The 24,198-nt window shown below is 46.4% G+C and overlaps 2 protein-coding genes across 6 annotated transcripts in view; one reads left to right on the top strand and one right to left on the bottom strand.

The window, feature by feature from the left end:
* Positions 1-1,116: 1,116 nt before the first annotated feature.
* LOC123520917 (zinc finger protein with KRAB and SCAN domains 5-like) lies at positions 1,117-21,771 on the bottom strand. Of its 5 annotated transcripts, none has more exons than XM_045283750.1 (5): positions 21,633-21,771; positions 15,367-15,420; positions 14,103-14,606; positions 4,845-4,974; positions 1,117-2,139 (listed from the first exon to the last, which is right to left on the bottom strand). In XM_045283750.1, the coding sequence occupies exons 3-5, from the start codon at positions 14,523-14,525 to the stop codon at positions 1,499-1,501; spliced, it is 1,194 nt and encodes a 397-aa protein (XP_045139685.1). In that variant the 5' UTR covers positions 14,526-14,606; positions 15,367-15,420; positions 21,633-21,771; the 3' UTR covers positions 1,117-1,498. The 5 variants fall into 5 exon arrangements, with proteins under 5 accessions (XP_045139685.1, XP_045139686.1, XP_045139687.1 ...); XM_045283751.1 differs by having other exon boundaries at positions 14,103-14,603; XM_045283752.1 differs by lacking the exon at positions 21,633-21,771 and adding an exon at positions 16,801-16,819.
* Positions 21,772-22,056: 285 nt separating this feature from the next.
* Positions 22,057-24,198, top strand: part of LOC101656178 (zinc finger protein 394) — a 3,800-nt gene continuing 1,658 nt past the window's right edge. The window contains exons 1-2 of the mRNA XM_045284533.1: positions 22,057-22,454; positions 22,592-22,614. Of these exons, the coding sequence (XP_045140468.1) occupies positions 22,086-22,454; positions 22,592-22,614 (392 nt within the window). The 5' untranslated portion in view covers positions 22,057-22,085. The remainder of the gene's footprint in view (positions 22,455-22,591; positions 22,615-24,198) is intronic.

The raw sequence follows: 24,198 nt of genomic DNA, 5'->3' as shown, positions 1-24,198 counted from the left end.
AAGCTACCTCAAAGAGATATCCACCACCCTTGGACCAGTCCTACAGCGGTCTGTAGAACATTAATAAAAGTCTAGGTTCACAGCAGTTTACAATGATCCTACAGACGTATGTTTAATTGCACTTGAAGAGATAAAGAAAATATATAAGAAAACAAACAGGAAAATAATTCAACCTTATTCACAATCAAATTAATGAACAGGAATACAACAAAGGATACTCTCACTCCATTTGTGACATTAAAATAAAAAATGCTGGCATGAATTTGGTCAGAATGATACTCTCATATGTGGTACAACTCTTTTAAAAAGCAACTTGGTAATAAACATCAAGCATCAAAAAGGTATTTCTAACCTTTCCTCTTTTCATCCGACTTCTAGGAATCTACAATAAGGAAATAAACCCAAGCACAGAAAAACAAAACATAGGCATTGCACAATTATCAGAATAAAACCCAGCAATTATCACAAGTTTGATCTTCAAGAAACAGTTGGGTAAATTACACAATGGCAAGTTTTGTAGTCAGAAATAACAAATAGGAAGGCTGAAAATGCGCGATATTTAACTGTACCCTCCTCCCTCCCCGGCGCCCCCTGCAAAACAAAAACAGAAACAACCCAAATTCACTGCCATCGAGTGGATGCCAACTCATAGCAACACTACAGGACAGGCAGAACTGCCCTTGTGGGTTTCTGAGACTGTAACTCTTCATGGGAGTAGAAAGCCTGACCTTTCTCCCAAGGAGCGGCTGATGGTTTCTCAGTGCTGACCCTGCAGTTAGCAGCCCAAGGGGTAACCACGGAGCCACCCGGGCAGCAGCAGGAAGGTCTGCAATTTGAACCCAACAACTATTCTGTGGAAGACTAAGCTTGGTGATCTGCTCCCATGAAGATTTCGGCCAACCTAAGTCTAGGGGGCAGTTCTACTCTGGCCTACAGGGTCACTGTGAGTCAGCAGCAACTCCATAGCGTCCGACAACACAGTGAATATAATGACATTAAAAACTAACATGTGAAAAAGGTCGAAGGAAAGACACTACATAGCAGTTTCATTAGTTAAGGAGGTCAGATCGTGGGTGCTTTTTCCTCCCCCTACCCCCCATCCCTCTAAATGCTCTATACTACTGTTATTTTATTATTTTAGAATAAAACAAGTGAAATAACTAAATTACGAAAAAGGGAAAGAAGCATTAAGAGAATTTAAAAAAATCTCATTTACTATAATAATCAAAAATTGGATGTCTAAAATTGATCATTCAAGAAACAGCAGTATTATTTTAAAAATATAGAATCACCAGAAGAAACAGGTAAGAGTTAAAAGCAGGTACTTCTGTGGAAAGGGGTAGGGGTAAGTAGAGAGGAAGCATACAGTTCTACCTGCTAGCTTGATAATCAGAGAGAAAGTCTAAGAAGGGACCAGCTAAGCTGCTCTATCTGCCCATCCTTATTGCTCCCAGCCTCACGACCCACCTGTCCTAAGCTAATCAACCGCTTCTCGCTCTTAATCCCCCAAAACAAACTGCTCGTGCATACATCTTTGGGACTGCTCTCGGAAGTGACGTTTCAGGTGCTCGATCAGGTGGGAATGCCGACCGAAGTTCTTCCCGCACTCGTTGCATCCGTAAGGTTTCTCTCCACTGTGCACCGTGTGATGCTGGACCAGGTGTGAGCTCACCCGGAAATGTTTTCCACACACTTGACATTTATAGGGTTTCTCACCAGTGTGGACTCTCTGGTGCTGGGTAAGGTGCACACGCTGATTATAGCTCTTCCCACATTCACCACATTTAAATGGCTTTTCTCCAGTGTGGATCCGGCGATGCTGATTGAAGTTGGAGGTTTGGAGAAAAAATTTCCCGCAATCATTACATTTGTGACCTCTCTTACCGCTTCTCTTTTGCTTACGGGTAATGCCTGTGGTTGCACCAAGCTCTCCTTTCTTTGAAGGCTTCTGCCTTGATTTCCCTGCAGTGGGGTTTACCTGCCACTTTTCTACCACGTCCTTAGGGTCACTAACTTGTGCACACTTTGGGCTCTGGGGCTCATTCCTCTCGGCGTTTTCCGGTGGCGTCCAGGGGGATCCGGCTTCATCCGACAGCTGCTCTATAATGAGGTCCATGCTGTCATTCTTGGATTCATCATCTGAAACGGTCGAAGCAGACAGATCAGCAAGCCCCTGTGTTACAGGAAAAGCAAACGGGCATATCATGGGCTAGGGAACTAGGGTAACCTCAATGAGACCAGCATGGGCGGGACCGCAGGGCTCTGCAACGTCATTTGCAAAACGGACTTTCCTGTACAGGGATCTGAAAGAGAGCATTCCAGCAGAGAACTGGGACGGGCTAAGGAAAGGAGAGCTGGAAAGATGGTCTGAAGGGATGAGGCCGGAAGAGCAGTCACTATCTGATGATCCTTACATACGGAATCTGTGCAGGGTTAAACATGGTCACGTGCCGGGCTGCTACCTACAGGCCAGCAGTGCAAAACCACCAGCTGCTCTGTGGGAGAAAGACAGGGCTTTCTACTCCCGTTAGGGAGTTACAATCTCGGAAACTCACAAGGATGTAGCTTTGAGGACTAAGGTGTCTCTGACCCAAGCCAGGGTCTTTTCAATCGCCTCATGTGCATGTGAAAGATGGACCCTGAATAAGGAAGACCAGAGAAGGATCAATGCCTTTGAATTACGGTGCTAGCGAAGAATATTGAAAGAGCCATGGACTGCCAAGAACCAACACATCTGTCTGGGAAGAAGTACAGCCACAAGGCTCCTTAGAGGCAAGGATGGCTTCATCTCGCATACATTGGACATGTTATTTTATGATCTTTATACACTACAATGTATGTGGCATACAAATACTGTATGTACTTGAGTAGAAGCCGACCCGAATATCAGCCGAGGCACCTAAGTTTACCACAAAAACTGCATTAAAAATGTGCCAAAAAACTCGGCTTATACACAAGTATACAAGGTATTTATTCTTATAAAAATTGTCAACCAATTACATGGACCTGTGTGTGACCTCCTCCCTGGGGGACAGACAACCAAAAAGTGGATGAAGGGAGACGTCGGACAGGGCAAGATATGACAAAATACCCATTTATAAACTATCAAGGCTCATGCGGGAGGGGGGAGCAGGGAGGGAGGGGAAAAATGAGGACCTAATGTCGGGGGTTTAAATGGAGAGAAAATGTTTTGAGAAACGATGTACAAATGCGCTTTACACAATTGATGTGTGTATGGATTGGGATAACAGTTGTATGAGCCCCTAATAAAATGTTAAAAAAGAAAAAAAAATAATAATAAAAAGAGAATATACAAAAAAAAATTGTCACTGCTTTTTGAATCTTACTTTTGCAAATTATTCATCAAATGCTTAGAACGATTTGAAAAAGAAAGAGGACCCAGATGGTAAATGGTGAGGACCATTCTTCCAGGGAAGCCTTTCCGGCTTTAAACCACTCAGCATCCCTTTGTTCTGTCTGAATGCCCACCCTGAGCACAGGAAGTGCTCTGGAATCCTCATCCTTTGAGGTGCTATCCAGTACTTTTATGAGCCACACAGCCAGCTGCCTTTGCCTGGTCAATCATACACAAGGAAACATGTTTCTGGGACCCACTGCTTTCACTCAAGCTCCACCTGACACCCACCACGATAACCCGTGTTCTGCATCCAGCTTGAATTTCTAGCAATTCTTTGTGGATGTACTTACACCAGCAGCTTTTGGTTTAAAATCGGGAAAGGTGTACGTCATAGTGTATCCTTTCACCAGACCCATTCAATCGATAAGCCAAGTCATGTGAGAAGCTGGCCTCTGAATAAGAATGACGCATCAGAACTGGAGGAAAATGATGCCCAATATGAAATATGGAGACGATGCAGTCTTGCTCGTTGAACGTGAAGAGAACTTAAGCGCTTGCTGATGAAAGTCAAGGACCACGGCCTTCAGTATGAGTTACACCTCAACACAAAGAACACTAAGTCTCCACAACTGGACCAACAGACAACATCATGGTAAACAAAGAAAAGGTGGAAGGTGTTAGGGCTTTCATTTAACTGCGGTCCACAATCAATGCCCATGGAAGCATCAGTCAAATCTGCTGCAAAAAGCCCCACCCCACTACCAGTAAACCGGGCACTGAGCTAATTTAATAGCAAAAACTGACCTGAGCAGATATAAAGCTATTTGAAGTCTTTACTGAATCCAGTTACTGTAAATAGGCATATATTTTCTAGAGAAGTAAATAATGTGTTTGACTATGGGGTATAAGTCAAATCACAGTATCTTTCTTTTTTTTTCTCCCACAATATCTTTCTAAATCTGAAACACCTTGCATTCTAAAGGTTTTTCTTTTTTAGGGATTCTAGGCCTGCAGACATGTATCACACAAAATATGACACTTACTTTTCTTCCTTGAAGAATCTGTCTGGTACAGGATGATGAAAGTTTGAAAAAGAGAGCTTCTGTTCCACAGGTCATTGTGAAACACTGCTCCCAACAAGATGTCACGGTGACTACTGAGCAGCTGAAGTGAATGCAGTTAGGCACTGGAAGGCTTTCTTGTCCGTAAGTAACAAGACAACAAAAACCCATGAGGCCAAGTTGAAAGACTGCTTTAAGTCATTGGGAGACTTTGTAAAGGCTCTCGTAAGGTCTCCTAACCAAGCCATCCTAACAAGGCGCCTTTTCTCAGGTATATACAGAAGAATGGAATGGCATAATGATTCAACTTCCAGATCTCTACCCCTTCCCCACCTCCATCCTCTGCCAGGGCCGGAGGGGCTGCTCCGTCCTAAAGACTCTCTCTTACGAAAGCACCTGCCCACATGGGCAGGGCGGGTGCTCACCATTTTCCTCCAGAAAGCGAGGTTGCTGCGGCTCTTCTTTGGGCTGGACATCCACGGACAGGCGCTGCTCCCTGGAGGATGCCTGCCCAGCTCTAGGCGGCACCGGCTTCTGAGGAAGCACTTCAGCAATCTAAAACCACAGCCACAACAAAGCATCACAGGTTAGCAGGCAGGCTCCGGAGGAATCCAGCTGAGGAATCCATTCTTCTTCCATCCATTCCTTTGCTAAATAACGAGCCTGGCAATGACTATACACTAGTTTGATACTGTGGTCTGGGCCTAGCTGGATAAGACTTTCATTTGACACCTTAACTTGCAAGTAAACTATGCAACTGCATACTGTGTTACATGTGAGAAGAGAATGGTGTCAAAGGACTGAAAAGCAGTTAAGTATACCATAGGTTATGTGGTTAAAACAAACAAATACAATTCATAGAGACCCTCTAGGACAGAGCAGATCTTAGCAGATCTTAGGGTGTGGTTTTGACAGAAACAGACGACCAACGCGTTGTCAAACAGAGACGCTGGTGGATTCAAATCCACACTGAGTGCTGAGCCACTGTACCCCAAAGGCTCTTCAGACCAGGGGGTTAGGGGAGACTAGTCTAAGAAACCGCCACCTGTGTAGCCATCTAAGGGATTCGAGGCAGCTAGCCAGGAGCAAAGCAGGAGAAATGTCACCGACAAAGAGAACAGCATAAGCAGAAAGTTTGGTGCGATCAAAGAACTTTTTGAAGGATAGTGTGGGTAATGCTCAATGGAGAAATGAGTTTGGAAAGTAACTATAAACTCAAAACTCAAACACCATCAAGTCAATGCTGACTCATGACACTACAGGACAGAGGAGAACTGCCCCTCTGGGTGTCTGAGACTGTAACTTTTTATGAGAGCAGAGAGCCCCATCTTTCTCCCAAGGAATGGCTGAAAGAGGGTGAAAGCTCAAAGGATTTGAAACTCAAGGTGGAGGGGTGCTATGGGAAGCAAGGGGCTGGAAGCAGCTGACAACTCTATTTCAATATAGTTATTACCCTTCAGCAGCATGTCTAGAATAGGCTGCAGAGTACCTTGCAGAAGAAGCAGACTTGAGAGTGGTTGTAGCAGAATAATTGTGTGTACCCTAGATCTGGGCAAAGTGGGAAACGGAGAACCTGAAAGAGAGTGTAAGCAGCCTAATCTCTACTCTCATGACCACAGGGCATGGAAGACCGGCTCTCTAGTCTTTAGAGGGAAACCTCCACAGTTCTGTGAGGTAAGGTTACCACCAAATACACATTTCTCCAGATCGCTCCATCATCGACCTCCATTAAAATGCTAATACAAAGGTCTCTCCTAACTGAGCCTGGCTCCTCACTATGCAGTTAAAGAATGCCTATCTTTAAGAGCAGTCAGATTCTTTTGTCCCTTGTACCCAAGGAGTGATTCCCTCCTTTTGTCTCTTAAAGGTCTCAGACACTTGTCATGCAGTGTTCCCTAGGAAGCTCAGGATATCCCAGATTCAACATTGCCCACACCATGCCCATCTATGTGCCAACTCTAGGTTTGCAGGCCTCATTACTGCATAACTCCATTGTTGAAGAAACTCCAGACTGCTTTTCTCCCACGTTGGAGATCAGTCCCATGCCCCCCTTTCCTCTTTCCTTAATTCTATAGTTGCGTGGTTGTCTCCTCAGGACCCCATTCGCTTGTGGGGCTGGACCCCACAAAGCAAGAGCTACGAATGGAAGGGTGAACTCTGGACAAGAACTAACTGAGGTGTGGATGTTGGAACGACCTATTTGAACCTACTTTGTTGAGGGACTGGGGTGAGTCCTACTGGCCTAGCAGTTAGGTGTTGGGTTGCTAACCACAAGGTCGGGAGAAAGACAAGGCTTTCTACTCCTGCAAAGGGATACAGTCTCAGAAACTCACCGGAGGTCGTTCTACCCTTGTCCTGTGGGGTCGCCATGAGTCGGCACCGAGTCCATGGCGACTAAGATGTGGTACCCGAGTTAAACTACGAGGCAGCTGCACAAGAGCTGCGGCAAATATCACCCTGCACGGAAGGAAGCCTGTGTCCCTCCAGAGTCACCCGAGAAACAGGTAAGGGGGTTAGGATGATTGATGGCAAGTATGGCCGAGGCCCTATGCATCACAGCAGCCGTGGAGGTCCACTGAGTCTGTAACACAGAAACCAAGCCTGTGACAACTTGCCAAACACAAGAACTGCTGAGAAACAGTTAAAGAACAATGTTGGGGCTCCCAGAAAGCAGGCAGAGACAAAAACAAAGTGAGCTTCAGGGGGCCCACGAGGAAGCCCCCTACCTGGGACTGAAATCTCAAACTCCCATGAAGCTTTTTGTTTGTGTCCCTTCCAAAGACGGGCTGCTCCTCACAAGGAATGAGGTAAATATTCACCCTCTGCTATAAATCCTGTATTAAAAGATCCCTTTGGTTTGAAACTATGGTTTTATATGTTTGCTTTTCTACAGCAAAAGGTGCAAGGCTGTGCATGAGAGTCGCAGATGACATTCATAGAGAGTGAACTGGATGTCCCCACGAGCCTTCACGTCTTCTCCTGACTGAACCACAGACAGGAGTAAACATTCCGCTGAAGGGACCTCGTGCAGGACACATGTATGGAGGAGTGACAAGGAAGGGCAACAGTGAGGAGGCTGGGACCTTATACTGTAGTGCAATGCCACTACAGCAGCGCTTCTCAACCTGTGGGTCATGACCCCTGTGGGGCTCAAACAACCCTTTCCCAGGGGTCGCCCGATTCATAACAGTAGCAAAATGACAGTGATGAAGTAGCAACGAAAAAAATGTTATGGTTGAGGGGTCACCACAACATGAAGAACTGTATTAAAGGGTCACGGCATGAGGAAGGTTGAGAAGCACTGCTCTAAAGAATACGGGGAATTCTCTTAACTGTTAGGTTTCTGGGGTGGGATACCTCGGTTTTGCCAAAAGAATTCATGCAGAAGCACTTTTTTAACCCAAGTGACTCTGATGAGGGAAAGGGAAGTTTCAGGTATTACATTCTCTAAAAGTACATGCTGTTTCTGGACAGCATACAAGGCTGTGCGGGAACCAGGGAACCACGCACGCAGGAGTTAGCAATTGAACTCAAATAAACACATGGAAAGAATACCGGAGCAGGAGCTGGAAACCAGGTGTGCAGAACCAAGAAATCCCCAGAGGCCAAGAGGGCCAGCGCCCCAGCTGGCACGTGGGCACCTGCATGCAGGTGAGATTCCCACCCGCCACTAGCAGAGCACACCTGAAAGAAGAGGCCGAGGCTTTCTCCCCACTGGCTGGGGAGCCGTGGTTGTGGGTATCATCTGACCTTATTGGCTGTGATTAAGCACACCTGTGTGATGTCATGTGCCTAAGTTGTGGCCAGGTTTAACTTCACCTGCACCTAGGTGACTTGTGTCTGCGCATGCTCAATTACAGATTTTCCCATAGGTGTCTAATTAGTATGCCTGATTCCCTGCAACTCCTTGGTGTGGCCCTGCCTGGCGATTTCCACTAGCAAAGGCATCGGGGGGAGACAACCCCCCTCACTCCTTTATCCCTATTCTAGCTACCTTCCATTACTACAGGCAGTCTCTGGGTTAGGAATTCCCAACTTCTGTCCAATCCTTAGTTATGAACCAACCCTGTGAAGCTTATATTAAAACTTTGGGGTACATACAATGGTTCACACTAATAACTGGGTGTTACTTTGTGACACACATAAAAACATCACCCTGAATCTGGCTAGACCAGAGCATGTACACAAGTACAGATAAGAGCTGGAAACACAGGGAATCCAGAACAGATAAGCCCCTCAGCACTAATATTGAGAGTAGCCATACCAAGAGGGGAAGGGGAAGATGGGGAGAGAAAGGGGGAACCGATCAATGATCAGCATATAACCCCCTCCCAAGGGGGCGGAAACAGAAAAGTGGGTGAAGGAAGACAGCGGTCAGTGTAAGACATGAAAAAAAAAAAAAAGATACATTATCAAGGGTTCATGGGGGGGCGGGGGTGAGCTGATGCCAAGGGCTCAAGTAGAAAGAAAAGGTTTTGAAAATGATGATGGCAACAAATGTACAAATGTGCTTGATGTATGTATGGATTGTGATAAGAGTTGTACAAGCCCCCAATAAAATGATTTTTTAAAAGGTAGGGTAGAAAGAGGGAACCGATTACAAGGATCTACATATAACCCCCTCTCTGGGGGACGGACAACAGAAAAGTGGGTGAAGGTAGACATCGGACAGTGTAAGACATGACAAAATAATAATTTATAAATTATCAAGGGTTCAAGAGGGAGAGGGGAGCTGGAGGGAGGAGGAAAAATGAGGACCTGATACCAAGAGCTCAAGTAGAAAGCAAATGTTTTGAGGATGATGGCCATAAATGTACAAATGTGCTTGACACAGTGGATGGATGCATGGATTGTGATAAGAGTTGTACAAGCCCCCAATAAAATGATTTAAAAAAAAATCATCCTGTAATATCATGTTAAAGATATTTTAGCATATCTAGAAATGTTTCTTTTTTTAATAAATAAATCATTTTATTGGGGGGGAAGGTTTCTTTAATGCATTCTTATGCATAAAAAGATATCCTATGTACTATACATCTCACTGCCATCGAGTGACCTCTGACTCCCAGCGACGCTAGAGGACAGGGTAGAACTGCTCCTCTGAGTTTCCGAGACTGTCACTCTGTACAGGAGTAGAAAGCCTCATCTTTTTCCCTTGGAGGGGTTGGTGGCTTTGAACTGCTGACCTTGAGTTTAATAGTCCACCATGTAAGCACTGCACCACAGGGCTCTTATTCCCATAGAGTTAGTCTTGGAAACCCACAGGGGCGGTTAGTTCTACCCTGCACGACAGGGTCACTGTGGGTCAGAATTGACTCAGCGGCACTGAATTTCTTTATATAATATGTAAGACAAACATTTGATGAACATTAGATATGAGTTGGACTTAATGTTCTAATTTATGTGCACATTAGACTTAAAGATAGATTTAGGAACAGAAATCATCCATAATCCAGAGACTGCCTATAGCTTTGAACTCGTGTAGTTTCATGAGCCTGTGGCTTTTGTATCTTTGTTATTAAAGTAATAATAATAATAATAACAACCGTTTAGTAGTGTATGAGCCTGGCAGGAAGATGATAGGGTCTGGTTATGATTAACCTTAAGAAAGGCTTTCTGCAGGCTTTTCTTCTTTCAAGATTTTAAACTTCAAAATTCATTTCATTAAGCAAAACAAAACATAGGGTATGCAAACATGAGGCCTTTGGGGAGTAATTCGACTAGCTGTGTAGTCTTTCTTCCATTCACCTGTTTTTGTGTGTCCACATCAAGTGGACTGTGTGTGCAGTTGGAACCAACATATAGACATATAGTAAGGTTCTGATAGAACGCTTCATTAAATGGAAATGGAGTCAAGAGGACAAGAAAGCTCTGAGGCACTACAAATCTCAGGGACCTTCAAGCTGGTGAGCTGCTTGGAGTCAACCAAAGCCACTGGAGCCCTGTGGGGTAGTGGGTTACCTGTCGGACCACTAACCACAAGGTCAGCAGCTCGATATCACCAGCCAGATTCATGGGAACAAGATGAGGCTTGGTACTCCAGTAAAAAATTACAGTCTCTGAAACCCACAGCGGCTGTTCTATCCTTCCCTAAAGGATCGCCATGAGTCAGAACTGTTTTGTTTTTGTTTTATGTGTATGAATAGGATAGGGCTATCCTGCGGTTTCCAAAAGTCCTAACAGGGGTTGGTTAGGAGCCGAGGACCCTAGATGAAAAAGGGGAAAAGAGACTTGAAAGCAAAACTGGGAGATCTGTAAACTGGCCTTAGCCTCCACGTGGACTGGGGTCCTTCCCTCTGGCTTTGGTGGACCAGGCACTACGTACGCACACGGTCAATGCAATAGGTTAACTTACTTATGCCCACTAATTGCCTGCCTAGAAACACACCAGCCACTGTTGGGTTTTTTATCACAATCCATCCATCCATCCATTGTGCAGCCATCTCTTTTGACCTTGAAGACCAAAGCCAAATGCTAAGGAAAATGAAACAGGGCAGTAGGAGTCTAGTACCTTCATGACTTCTGCAAGGAGCTATCCCCGCTATGGCCTAACTACCTCAAACCTTCAGCTAAGTGGTGGAATCAAACATTAATATATAGGTAACAGTCCCCAAATATTAAAAGAAAAAAGTATAAGGAAGGACCTTATGTAGAAGGAAAGAAATAAGGAAAGACCTTATTTATAACAGCAATAACTCACAATGCTCAGGAGTAAATGTACAAAACTAAGCAAGAATTCAATGCCATCAAGTCAGTGCCTGCTGATAGGGACCCTATAACCTATAGGGCAGGGTAGAACTGCCCCGTGAGTTTCCGAGGCTGTAACTCTTTCTGGGAGTAGAAAGCCCTGTTTTTCTGCTGAGCTTATAACAGTGTTTCCCAAAATGGGCGATGCCCCCCCTGGGCGTGCTGGGACAACTCTCAGGATGGCTGCAAAAGCAGCTCTCTACACTGGATCCTGGACTGTGGGCGATGGTAAAAAAAAAAAAAAAAAAAAAATGGGGGAACCTATAACTGTATGAAGAAAAGGGGGCCCTGGTGGTGTCGTGAGCTACAGGTTAGGATGTTAACTATGAGGTCAGGAGATCAAATCTACCAGCTACTCCTCAAGAGAAAATGAGGCTTTTTGCTTCTGTACAGCTCAAAAACCTAAAGGGGCAGTTCGACGTTGTCTTCTCGGCTGGCTGTGTCAGAACAGACTTGATGGCAGTAGGTTAGGTTTTCCGGATGAAACTCTAAAATGCTTCATAGGAACATAGACCAAAGACATGAACAAATGGAAAGACAGCCCATGAAAATGGACAGCACAACAAGATCACGGAATTACTCCTCTGTAAATTAACTTAGACGAAGGCCCTGGTGGCACACTGCTACGAGTGCTGGGCCGCTAGCCAAAAGGTCAGTGGGTCCAACCCTGAAGGTGTTCTGTGGGAGAGAGGTGTGGCCGTCTGCTGTCATAAAGATTTCAGCTTTGGAAACCCTCTGGGGACATTCTAGTCTGTACTATAGGGTCGCTGTGAGTCTGGATCAACTGTGGACAGTGGTGGGCTTGGTGTCTGGTTGGCTAAATTAACGTAAGATTTCATGCAATCCCAGCAAAAACACCAAGAGGGCTATGGAGTGGCCGAAACGAAATAACCAATTCTATAGCTCATAAAAAAGAAAATCCTCGAGGAAATAAATTAGAGGGGAGAAGAGTAGTCTGCCAGACACCAAGCCATTTTACAGAGCTCGAGTCCTTAAAAAACAACCTCCCGAGTAGAGAGTGCGGCAGCTAAAGCAGAAGAGAAAGGTCAGACATAGACACAAACACATGCAGAAACTGGGGAGGTTGGCATTTTAATCACAGAGGGGAAGGACTTGGACTACGAAGCTGCTTGGGCAAGTGCATAGTCATCTGGGGAAGAAAGGATGTCATCACAGACCACAGACCAAAATAAATTCCAAACGAATCAGGCATGTAAAAGGGTACTGCGATTTTTTTTTTTTTTTTAACAAAATGGATAAGAAATTGTTAACAATGTCATGGAGAAGATCTTTCTCAGTATGGCATGGAATCCAGAAGCCCTAAGCACGATGATTTAAACTGGTCAGATAAGTCACTCATGTGGCTGAGGAACACATTACTACAGAGAGAACAGTTGATAGTGTAGAGAGTCTATGTTTCCAAAAACTTGGAAAACAACAATCTCCATTAAGCCAAACAGGCAGCAAGCACACTAGCTATCGGACAGTGTAAGACATGACAAAATAATAGTAATCTATAAATTATCAAGGGTTCATGAGGGAGGAGGGAGCAGGGAGGGAAGGGGAAAATGAGGAACTGATAGGAAAGGCTCAAGCAGAAAGCAAATGTTTTGAGAATGATGATGGCAATAAATGTACAAATGTGTGGGAAAAAACAACAAACGTACAAATGTGCTTGACACAATGGATGCATGTATGATTGTGATGAGTTGTACGAGCCCCCAGTAAAAAGATTTTTTTAAAAAATATATCATTTGCAACCCTGACATAGAGCTTATTTTTTTCTCATAGGTAAACAAGATACCCAGAGTATTCACCAAGCGCGCACTGTGATGAAACTCACTCAGAAGAGAAATACACATTAAAGTTGCACAGAAATGGAATATTTCATCTTTCCTATTGGCAACATGCAAGTCTGAGAGCATGTCCTGTTATCAGGCGGGTCGAGAAGCTCCTAGTTCCTTCTGTGCAGTGAATATAAACGTGGGGATACAAATGGGCTCACTCACTCACTCTCTGGCAGCCTGTTGACAGTTACCACAATTATAAATAGTTACGGATTCTCAGAACAACTTGATTACTAAGGATTCATTCTACACTTAATCATAAAGAATATCTACTACAGCAGTTTGTTAAGACTAAAAATTTAGCAACAATCGAAATGACAGCCTGACTAGGTATTCCAACAGGTGTTGAATAATGAGGGCATATCTGTACAATGGAATAGGCACCTGGTGGTGCAATGGTTAAAAGATGGGCTGCTAATTAATCGCAAGGTCAGCAGTTCGAAACCAGCAGCTGCTCTGCTTTATACTCCTCCAAACGGTTACAGTCTCACAAACCCGCAGAGGCAGTTCTTCCTTGTCTTAAAAAGTCACTATGGGTCGGCATTGACTCCACAGCAGTGAGAGCTTATACACTGCCCATTCAAAGACGGAGGCAGCTCTATGTGCACCAACATGAAGCAAAGTAAGATATAGGAAACTGGTAAGAGGCAGAAGTGTAGAGTGGTTTAAAACCATTTGCATTTTTATTTCTTTAGTATGTCATGTACCTATATGCTTCTATATATACACAGAATATAGTCTATAAAGACATACAAGCATCAGTGGATGCCTCTGGTGAGAATTAGGCAGTTGAGGGAGTGGGACGTGGGAGAGAACTTACTTTTCATTACACCCTTAGGTGCTTTTTGAATTTTGTACCATGTCATTCCAAAACTGACTGCGGTAATTTTAAGCACAAGTAAATAAAATCGTATGGTCTTGGATATTGCTTCTCTTGGTGGGAGTGTCAGCTTCCCACTCCGTACCTAATTCCAAGCGGCCAAAAGGCTAGGAATGAAGCACCAAAGGGCTAGAGAGGGCATCCCTGCTCAGCAGTCCCTCAACACTTCCCTCTTTCCTCCTAGCTCAAACATCGCTTCTTCCACTCACCTGTTGACGGCGTTCCTCAAACTCTTTCTGTATAGTTTCTACCACAGCCACGGCCTCCTCTCCGCTTTCCGGGCGATGCTCTCTCACCCAGGTCTGCAACTCTGCGGGCAGGATGCTCAGGAACTGTTCCAGCACCAGCAGCTCCAGAATCTGCTCCTTGGTGTGCAGCTCGGGCCTCAGCCACTCACAGCAGAGCACCCGGAGTTGGCTGAGGGCCTCCCGGGGTCCGGCTGCCTCCTGGTACCGGAAGTGCTTAAAGCGCTGGTGGAAAGTCTCAAAGGTTGGTGGATTGTTGTACTCCGGCATCCAGGTGCCGTCGTCGTCGTCTTCTTCCACCTTCACTATTAGGAGGTCTTCCTGCTCCTGCGAAGTTTGAACCGGAGGGTCTAAGTCTATAATTTCCTGGGAGCCTGTCATTATCATTCCAACTCAGAATGCGCAAATATCTCTGGAGCTGTTTTAAGATCTCCGGACCGGCACCTTCAACAGCGGTTGGTCAACCTACTGATACAATGGAAATCGCGATTAGCAAAGCGAGATGACAATGTGATCATCGACACGCAACCGAGTAATTTATCCTAAAACAAATGGTCTATCAGGCACCCATCGTTCCACCCACAAAATGATTACTAATAGAGAGCCATAATCATGGGACATTCAGCCCAAACTACAGCACACTTTCATGAGCTGAAGAACATTTAAATATCAGATAAATAATGAAACAAGACTTACTAACGGATCCAGATGCGGCCGCTTCTCCCCTCCACTATAAGTCAACTTAAGTCAGCGCAGGGGTCAGAAACGTTACAGCGCTCGACACTGGCTCATTCCTTCCACCTACAGAGCCTCACAGAGGAACCACGATCTTCATTGGTCCCGGAGGGAGGCAGTCGGATAGGAACCGACTTGGACCTGAATTCCTTGAATCCAGGCAGGGACTCGGGCCCACTTCCCCCCCGGTCCACTTCCGAAGAGCCCTCGTGGAAAATCAGCCTCCACGTAGGAGAAGAATCGCTGAAATTCGGAGAGAAAAACCGAAGCCGACACTTCCGAACGCCACTTCCTCGCCGGAAGTAAGCAAGTCCAATCCAGGCCAGGCAACTGGGTTGAGCCCTAACTCCCACCCCCGAGGGCACTTCCGCGTCCCCTCTAGGAAGCCCGGAGGTCTTCGTCTCGCTGTGAGTGAGCGCGACCACTCGGCCACGCCCCGGAAGGGCTGTGTGCGCCAATCAGCGGGGAGCTGGGGCCAGGCTCTTCAGCCTACCTGCGGGAACGGCGTGCTTTCAGGGTCCACCCGAGCCACACAGGGTCTGCGTCACTACAGCGGAAAAAGAACACTTTTCAATTTTATGGAAGACTTTCCGAAATCATTCCCTTTCCTTGCAGTGGAGGCGGCGGGCGGGGCCTCCGGGTCTGCAAAGGGTTGCAGGAGTATTGTATTAGTTGCTAGCGTCTGATTGGCCGTGGAAATTGCACCTGTGCCACAGAGTCGGTTCGAACCCATAGTGACCTCTACAACGAAACAGAACACTGCTGGGTCCTGCACCACCCTCAAAACATTGTTGCAGCCACTGTGTCAATCCATCTTGTTGAGGACCTTCCTCTTTCCCACCGCCCCCTACTTTAGGAGCATGATGTGCTTCTACACTGTCCTTGTAGAATCCACGGGGACAAATACGTAAGACGACGTCTTGTCATCTTGGTCTCTAAGGTGCATTCTGGCTATACTTTTACCAAAACAGATTTTGTTGTTGTTGTTCTTTTGGCAGTCCACAGCAGTTTTATTGACTCTGCGTATGTATTCCACGGTATGATTCATAACAAACTGCAGGCAGCCTTGCGGAGAATGGGAATTCCAGAACACCTCATCGTGCTCACGCAGAACCTGTACACGAATCAAGAGGCAGTTGTGTACCCAGAACAAGGGACCACCGCATGGTTTCGAATCAGGAAAGGTGTATGTCGCTCCATGTCCTCAATCTGTATGCTTCGACAGTCTACGATCTACAGACCTTGCTTGCTGACAGTGAGGGTGACTTATAAAACTTGCTGAGGGAGATCCAAGATGGCAGCTTCTGTACGGCTGTCAACTCAATGTCAAGAAACCCCAAATCTTCACTCCTGGGCCGGTAGGCAACAGCATGATCAATGGAAAGCAGATTGGAGTCAAGGATTTCATTTTACTTGGATCCACAATCGAAGCTCATGGAGGCAGCATTCGGCATTCAAGAAATAAAACACGTGCTGCATTGGGTAAATCTGCACAAGACCTCTTTGAAGCGCTGGAAAGGAAAGCTGTTACCTCTGAGGGCTATGGCGCGCCTGGCCCACGCCACGGTATTTTCCATCATCTTCTATGCCTGTGCTAATAGAACACTGCAGAAGTAAGACCGAAAAAGAGTCGATGCAACCTCTCAAAATTAATGGGCATCAGTTCTGACTCAGAGCGACCCGTGTAGGACTGGGCAGAACTGTCCCTGTGGGTTTCTGAGACTGTAACTTTTACGAGAGTGGAAAGCCCCGTCTTTCTCCCGGGAGAAGCAACTTAGTAATACCTTATTCGAAATAGGTCAGTCCCTTTTTGTGAAAAGCCAGCGCTCATCTTTAATTTTGGACCGTGCGGGTTTTTTCAGCCCACCTCACCCACTCTCCATTGTCTGTTCCCCTCTCCAACTACTCCTACCTCCGTATCACTCACCTTACCACCTCCACCATACAGTTAACGGATTCAGTCAGTTACCAGGACCATAATCTCCCTGCAGACTCGCCAGTCACAAGAATCAGGGGCTCCCGGGACTACACCTCCCATAAAGCACCGCGAGAAGACGCCTGGTAGCCAATCCTGGCGCGTGATCTCTTTTAGCGTCCTGCCAGCCTATCACAATGCAGCAGGACAAGGAGGCGTGACCAAGGCCCCTCAGCCTGAAATGTCAGCAGGATGTGGTGCAGGATGGAGGGTGGCCTGGCAGAAACCCCCGCATTTATGCAGAGATGGGAATCGTTTTGGCCAGACTCCTTTAACCAAGAGGACTCCCATTCCTAATAATCTCTCATTTTCGTAAGGCGACTTACGCTTTTTCCAAGTCCTTTGCTGTCTACAAAGCATTTACTATCGCCTCTCTCACCACGTTACGAAAATGAGGCTCAGAGAAACACAGGCTGTGGAATTTCGGTTCCAGCAGATCGATGAACTGGTAATGATGTGACCTTTCAGGGTCCCTAAAATCAAGCCACTAATCTGTCAACTTGTCATACTTTGGTGGGTTGTATGTTACAGTGATGGACGCTCTAGCACCTGTATTTCAAACACAGGGTTGTCCATGGTGGGCAGGTTACAGCGAAGTCTCAAGACTAAAACAAACTAAGAAGGAAGAATAGGCTGTTCGCTTCTGAGGGATTAGCCACAGGCACACCCTTAGGAATGAATAGCAGTGGAACATGGGCTGGTAGAGTGCTGAAACATGAGCCCTCAGGTTGGAAGGCAGCCCACATATGACAGAGTAGGTGGACCTTCATGTGATGGATGGTCAGTTCCGACTAGTGACCCCACATCCACCCAAGAGAAGGAAACATCAGTTGGTGCTGCCCTCCTATGTGTGGGCACACTGCTGCATCCGTCGTGTCCAGGGCCTTCCTCGTCCTCTGCTGCCCCTCCATGTTACCAAGCATGATGTCCTTCTCCAGGGACTGGGCTCTCCTGACCACGTGTCTAAAGTAAGTGAGAGGAAGTTTTGCCATTCTTTTTTTAAAAATCATTTTATTGGGGGTATGTACAGCTCTTATCACAATCCATCCTCCATCCATCCATTGTGTCAAGCACATTTGTACATACGTTGCCATCATAATCTTCAAAACATTTTCTTTCTACTTGAGCCCTTGATATCAGCTCATTTTTCCCCCTCTCCCAGTTTTGCCATTCTTGCCTCTAAGGAGCAAGAACTCCTTCCAAAACGGATTTATTGGTTCTTTTGGCAGTGCTTTCAATATTCTTTGCCAGCACTTTAATTCAAACACATCTGTTTTTCTTTGATCTTCCTTATTCGGTGTCCAACTTGCACATGCATGTGCAGTAATCGAAAACACTATGGCTTGGGTCAGGTGCACCTTAGTCCTCAAAGTAACATCCTTGCTTTTCAACATGTGAAAGAGGACTGTGTAGCAGATTTAGCCCATGCAACACATCTCTTGATCTCTTGACGGCTGCCTCCATGAGTATTAACTGTGGATCCAAGTAAGATGAAATCCTTGACCACTTCAACCTGTTCTCCACTTACCTCTATTCACCTGTTGGTTCAGTTGTGAGGATTTGGGTTTTCGGGAATTGTAATCCTTGTCGAAGGTGGCAATCTTTGATCTTCCTCAGCACATGCTTCAAGTTCTCCTCACTTTCAGCAAGCAAGGTTGTGTCACCTGCTTAAGAGAGGTTGTTGGTAAGCACCCCCAACCCTGATGCCGAGTTCTTCTCCACATACTCCAGTTTCTCTGATGATTTGCTCAGCATACAGATAGAATAAGTAGGGTGAGAGGATAACCCTTGAGCACTCCTTTCCTGATGTTAAACCATGTCCTAAAAAAACCCCCAAAAACACCATGCCCTATTCCCTTGTTCTGTTTGCACAACTGCCTCTTGATCCATGTACCGGTTTTGTATGCGCACAGTGAATTATAATTTTGAAGTTACAAGATAATAACACAACTATTTTTCAAATGCACCAACCACTGAAACCAATGAACAATGATGGAAGAAGTCTGTCAAATTCTTCCATCTGAAATTGATCGAACACACAATCAAAATGTATTGATACTTCCTGATTAAATATGAACGTTCTGCTTCTACCCGGATCCCGAAAGAAGAGGCCTGTGAGAATACCTGAGCCTGATCTGGAGCCTCTGAGATTCGGGTTATTACAGCAGGCACTGCTAGTGCACATCATGAAAGAATCTTCCCCGTATGAAAGGGTTTGCGTCTATGTTTATGGAATAATCTTTCTCAGTCCATTTAGCTAATTTGGCTCTAATATTTTCCTGGGGGATGAAAATCTTACTCCCCTTATTTCAGAGTACAGCTTATTAGGTTTAGTCCAAGTTGACTAAAATAGAAATTTACTGAATCGTATTCACAATATTTTAAAGAAGTAGATGCAGCTATTTCATAATTAGCTTATTCTCTGTGGGGAAACGATTTATTTGGAAATCCTACTCATTGGTGTGACTGATGAAAAAGTCCATGCATTAAAGTAGGTCTTCTAGTCTTCCTGGTTTTCCTGCATGTGTTCATCATGCTTGGTAAGGCAGAGGGGCCGTGAAAAGGAGGAAGACCCTGGACAAGGTGGACTGAGCAGTGGCTGCACAATGAGCGCACGCACGGGAACAACTGCGAGGGTGGCGCAGGGCCAGCTGGGGTTTCCTCCTCTTGTACATATAGGGTCGCCACGAGTCGGAACTGACCCCTCTGGCACCTGACAACATTCTGGTATATGTTACATATATATATTACATATATATATGTGAGTATATGTACACTCCCATAGATGAGAAAAATTCTTTCAATTACTCATTTTATTTCCCCCTTGTTTTCTTTTTTTAATTACGCCTCTTAGTGCTTCTTAAACGATCTGAAGCGAAGGACCAGTTTTTCATTTTTCAAACTGTGTATATATATATGTATATGTATATGTATATATGTGTGTGTATATACCTATATATACATATATATATGAAAGCTATACTGACCTCACTCACTCTCACTGCCACTGAGTCAATGCCCACACACAGTGACCCTATAGTATAGTGCAGGGCAGAACTGCCCCTGTGAGTTTTTGAGACTGTAACTCTTTTCAAAACCAAAATCAAACTTGCTGCCCTGGAGTCAATGCTGACTCATAGCGACCCCCTATGGGTTTCCGAGACCATAACTCTTTACAAGAGTAGAAAGCCCTGTCTTTCTCCCCTGGAGCTGCTGGTGTTTTCGAATTGCTCATCTTTGATCACAGCCCAACTCGTAACCACTACGCCACGTGAGCTTCTCAGATATTGAATGGGTATTCTAATTTTAGTTACTAGATTCAATAAGCATAAACTTACTGTGAAATTGTTGTCCAGGTTTCTAAAAGCCTATGATTCAGTTTAGTCCTTAACCTTCAACAGTAGTAAACAGCCCTTGGCCCAGTGCTGGTCAGCAGGCACGTTTTGAGTAACCCTGGGCGGTTATAATTGTCTCTCATTGTTGGGTAGTCCATTTGAGAACTGAGTTTCACAGTGGGCCTATGTTTGGGTGTTTCAACTCTTCTATTAAAAAAACAAAACACAACAAACAAAACCTAAACGTGATGCCAGCAAGTCAATTACTATCCACGGTGATCTCAAGTGTGACAGCCATTGGGAGTGGGGCTCCAACCATCAACCTGGTGGTCTGCAGTGGGGCAAAAGTTGTTTGCACCACCTGAATTCTTCTATATGCATTACCTAATGTGGCTGCTATACTATCTTGGCAGGAAAAGAAGCAATCACCCCCATTCTCCATATTTCAGACTATGTAGGGCCAGAATTAGAAGCATAGCTTGAGTGATGACATTTTTATATGCCATATCCAAATGAATGAAGGAGTTCTAGTGGTGTGGTCGGTTTCAAGATGGGCTGCTGACCACAAGGCCAGCAGCTGGGGACCAACAGCAGTTCTGCGGGAGAAATGAGGAGGGAGGCTCTCTGTTCCCGTAGAGATGCGTAGTCTCTGTAGTCTCGGACACTCACAGGGCCATTCTACCTTGTCTTATAGTCAGAAATGACTCGCTGGTCGTGAGATTTTTTGGTTTGTACAAATTTGTGCCTCAGAATTTGAACATAGGCAACAGGGCATTCTCCTTCAAATTTCCCCTGCTCTCCTGTTTCTCTCTTGTGGTAACCAGTGCCCCACTACCCTACCTCCCAACACAAGCACCCTAAGGGCAGGCACCACAGCAGTGGATGCTCAGTAAGTATTGGACAGTTGATGACTGAAGACCCACTGTGTGCCCTGCCCTGTGCCAGGGAGGGCTGTGGCACATAATAACCACATATATAAAAAAAACAAAAACAACTCGCGACCACCAAGTCCATCAATGCCCCTGTAGGTTTCCGGGACTAACTATGGGAGTAGAAAGTCTCGTCTTTCTCTCTTGGAGCGGCTGGTGGTTTCAAATTGCTGCCTTCATGGTTAGCCGCTCAACGCATAGCCACTACGCCACCAGGGCTCTTGCTACACACTAACCATAGCTATACACTAACCATAACATAAAATCCGATGTCTAGCGGCAGTCAGCGGTGCCTCTTGAATGCATGCATGCATGCATGAACTGGACAGCTTTCGTCAAGAGCAAACAAACAAACGAGAAACGAACACTTGTTAGCAGCAGAAAATCCTGTTTGAACTGGGTGGAAAACGGGCATATTGGGCACTATTCACTTTCTCGCCGCGCCTTGACACTTTTGACACTGGGGGAGGGGGTGCTAAGGCAGGGGAAGACACAACTGTTTGCGCTTCAATTGACTCACCTTTGTCAAGATCAAAGTGAGAGCCTTCGACGCTGGTGAAAGGGCTTAGTTTAAAAAAAAATTTTTTTTTCCCCCAAAATTTACCTTTCTCTTCCTAACTTTAATTAGCCAATGACTTTCTTGAGCTACCGGATTGACAGTCACCAGCCTGGCAAGTACCGTAAACCACCGATGTGCAACTGGGGCTTCCGGGATGCCTAGAGAAGCCCCGTAAAGTGGGGAGGAGGAGGGGGTGGCTGACTCACGGACGATGACGCACTTCCGGCGTGGGTTCCTGGGAGTTGGGGGCGGAGTGTCACGGGATTCCACGGATTCAAGGCGTCCACTAGGGGGCGCCGGTGGGGCGCGGCGGTTCACGGGCGGGCAGGCGTCCCGTCGCTCACGCAGGAAGTCCCCGCAGGCCCGAGGGCCGCCCGGTGGCCGGGCAGCGACGCTGGGGCCGGAGACTGGACGATGGCTGTGAGGCCCGGGGGCCCCAGCCCGCCCCGGCGCGGGGAGTTTTTGATGGTGAAAGTGGAGGCAGAGCCACGCAGGGATCAGGAAGCCGACCCGCCGGGCCGCTGGCAGGACCCCGAGAGCCTCCGGCAGCAGTTTAGGCAGTTTCGTTACCAGGAGGTGCCCGGGCCGCTCGAGGCGCTGAGCCGGCTCCGGGAGCTTTGTCGTCGGTGGCTGAGGCCCGAGCTGCGCTCCAAGGAGCAGATCCTGGAGCTGCTGGTGCTGGAGCAGTTCCTGAGCATCCTGCCCCCGGAGGCCCCGGCCTGGGTGCGGGAGCGCTCGGCCGAGGGCTGGATGGAGGGAGCGCTCGGGGGGTTCGAACCTCAGGTGAGGAGTGCCAGCCTCCTTCGTGGTGGAAGGATGTGGAGGAGGGAGGTGAAGGGGATGCGATGCGTTTCAGACGTTCTTTCCTTCTTAGATTGTGTTTGAACTTGCGGCTATGTTTGCGATTTCCCTTTCCGCAGGAAACCAAAAAACAAAATGCACTGCCGTCAGTCGATTCCGACTCATCGTGAAGCCGACAGGACAGGGTAGAACTGCTCCCGTGGTTTTCCGGGACTGTAACGCTTTAAGAGAGTAGAAAGCATCGCCGTTCTTTGTGGAGCGGCTGCTGACCCGGCGAATAGCAGCCCAAGGTGAACCTACTTCCGCCACCAAGGCTCAGGGACCACAAGGAAATCCATCCCGGAAATGGTCCTTGACTGTTCAGGACAAACTCAATCGGGCTGACTTAACCCATTGTAAATTGAGTTACGACACTCTTGTCTTGCTAGATAGACTATTTGGGAGAGAGGCTGTCAGGCTATTTCTACTAAGGAAAGTGGACTTGGTGTCCTTCAAATGACTTAGGCCAGAAGGGCAATCCCTCACCACTTTGAATGAAGCCCTTTATTTTGACAGTGCAGCAACAACCTCCTCCTCCTCTGTGCTGCCTGGCAGGGGAGAGAGCGAACTACTTACAACTTGTTGGGTTGGAGTGAGTTTGATACAAAATTACAGCATCAGCAGAAATGTCTGGTCTGGGTTCCTTGCTTTTCCTTGATGACTTCTCATCGTTCTCAGCATCACTCCACCACTAAAACCAAATGAATGATATAAGATGGACATTCTGTTTGGGGTGTGAAGGCAGTAAGAGAGAACTGTCAATCAGGATAAGCACCAGATGGGCTTTAGTAGCTATAGGGTGACCCAGTCTTAACTCCCAAGGCCCCCCAGTACTTTGTTGGAAAAGCATACCTCGGACAATCCCCTTTATGTCTCGTAGTTTCTAAACACTGGCCAATTGAGAGGAATTGCTCATTCATGCCACTGCAGCACGCTGCTTAGGCCATCTTTTACATTATACAACTTCTTGGGTGGTGCAAATGGCTAAGTGCTAAGGACGGAAAGTGGAGGCTGCAAGCCTGTGCAGAAGCGCCTCCGAAGAATGGCCTGGTGATCTGCTTCCAACAGCTCACAGCCTTGAAAACCCGTGACGGAGCAGTTCTGTCTGCAGTTCTGACTGGAGTGACATCGGAAACAACTCGACACCAACAACCGACAAGAATGGACACCAGCATGGATGTGTAGAACCCGAAAGTTGCTGACATTTACCATTAGCATGTAACTTCTTACAGCAACTTCAGACCAGTAAAATCTTGTAGCTGAAACTGATCTTTAAACAATGCCACTTTCTCTAGTATGAAAGATAAAGAGGAGGCACAGAAAGGCTGGTTTTTGTTGCCATTAGATGCCACTGAGTTGTGGCCCCAACTCTTAGTGTACCCCTCACCCCCATCCCCGTGTACAAGGGAACCAAACACTGTCTGGTCCGGTCCTGGCCTCACCATCGCTGTTATGTGTGAGCCCAGTGTTGCAGCCATGGTCAATCTGTTTCACTGAGGATGACCCCCCTTTTCACTGGCCTTCTCCTTTCCCAAGTGTGTCAGGCCAGCTGGTCTAGACAAACAAAGCCAGTGACACTGATAGATGTATAGGAAAGAGCTTTATATCAAGAAGTATCTCAAGAAGGCATCCCAGCCTAGTCCAACTCAGGTCCCTAAATTAGCCAGGGTGCTCTGCAGACTCCCCT

Source organism: Echinops telfairi, unplaced genomic scaffold (genome assembly GCF_000313985.2).
Source record: "Echinops telfairi isolate 266 unplaced genomic scaffold, ASM31398v2 ScPeMD7_5;HRSCAF=22, whole genome shotgun sequence".
Lineage (NCBI taxonomy): Eukaryota > Metazoa > Chordata > Mammalia > Afrosoricida > Tenrecidae > Echinops > Echinops telfairi.
This window is presented reverse-complemented; position numbering and strand designations above follow the sequence as displayed.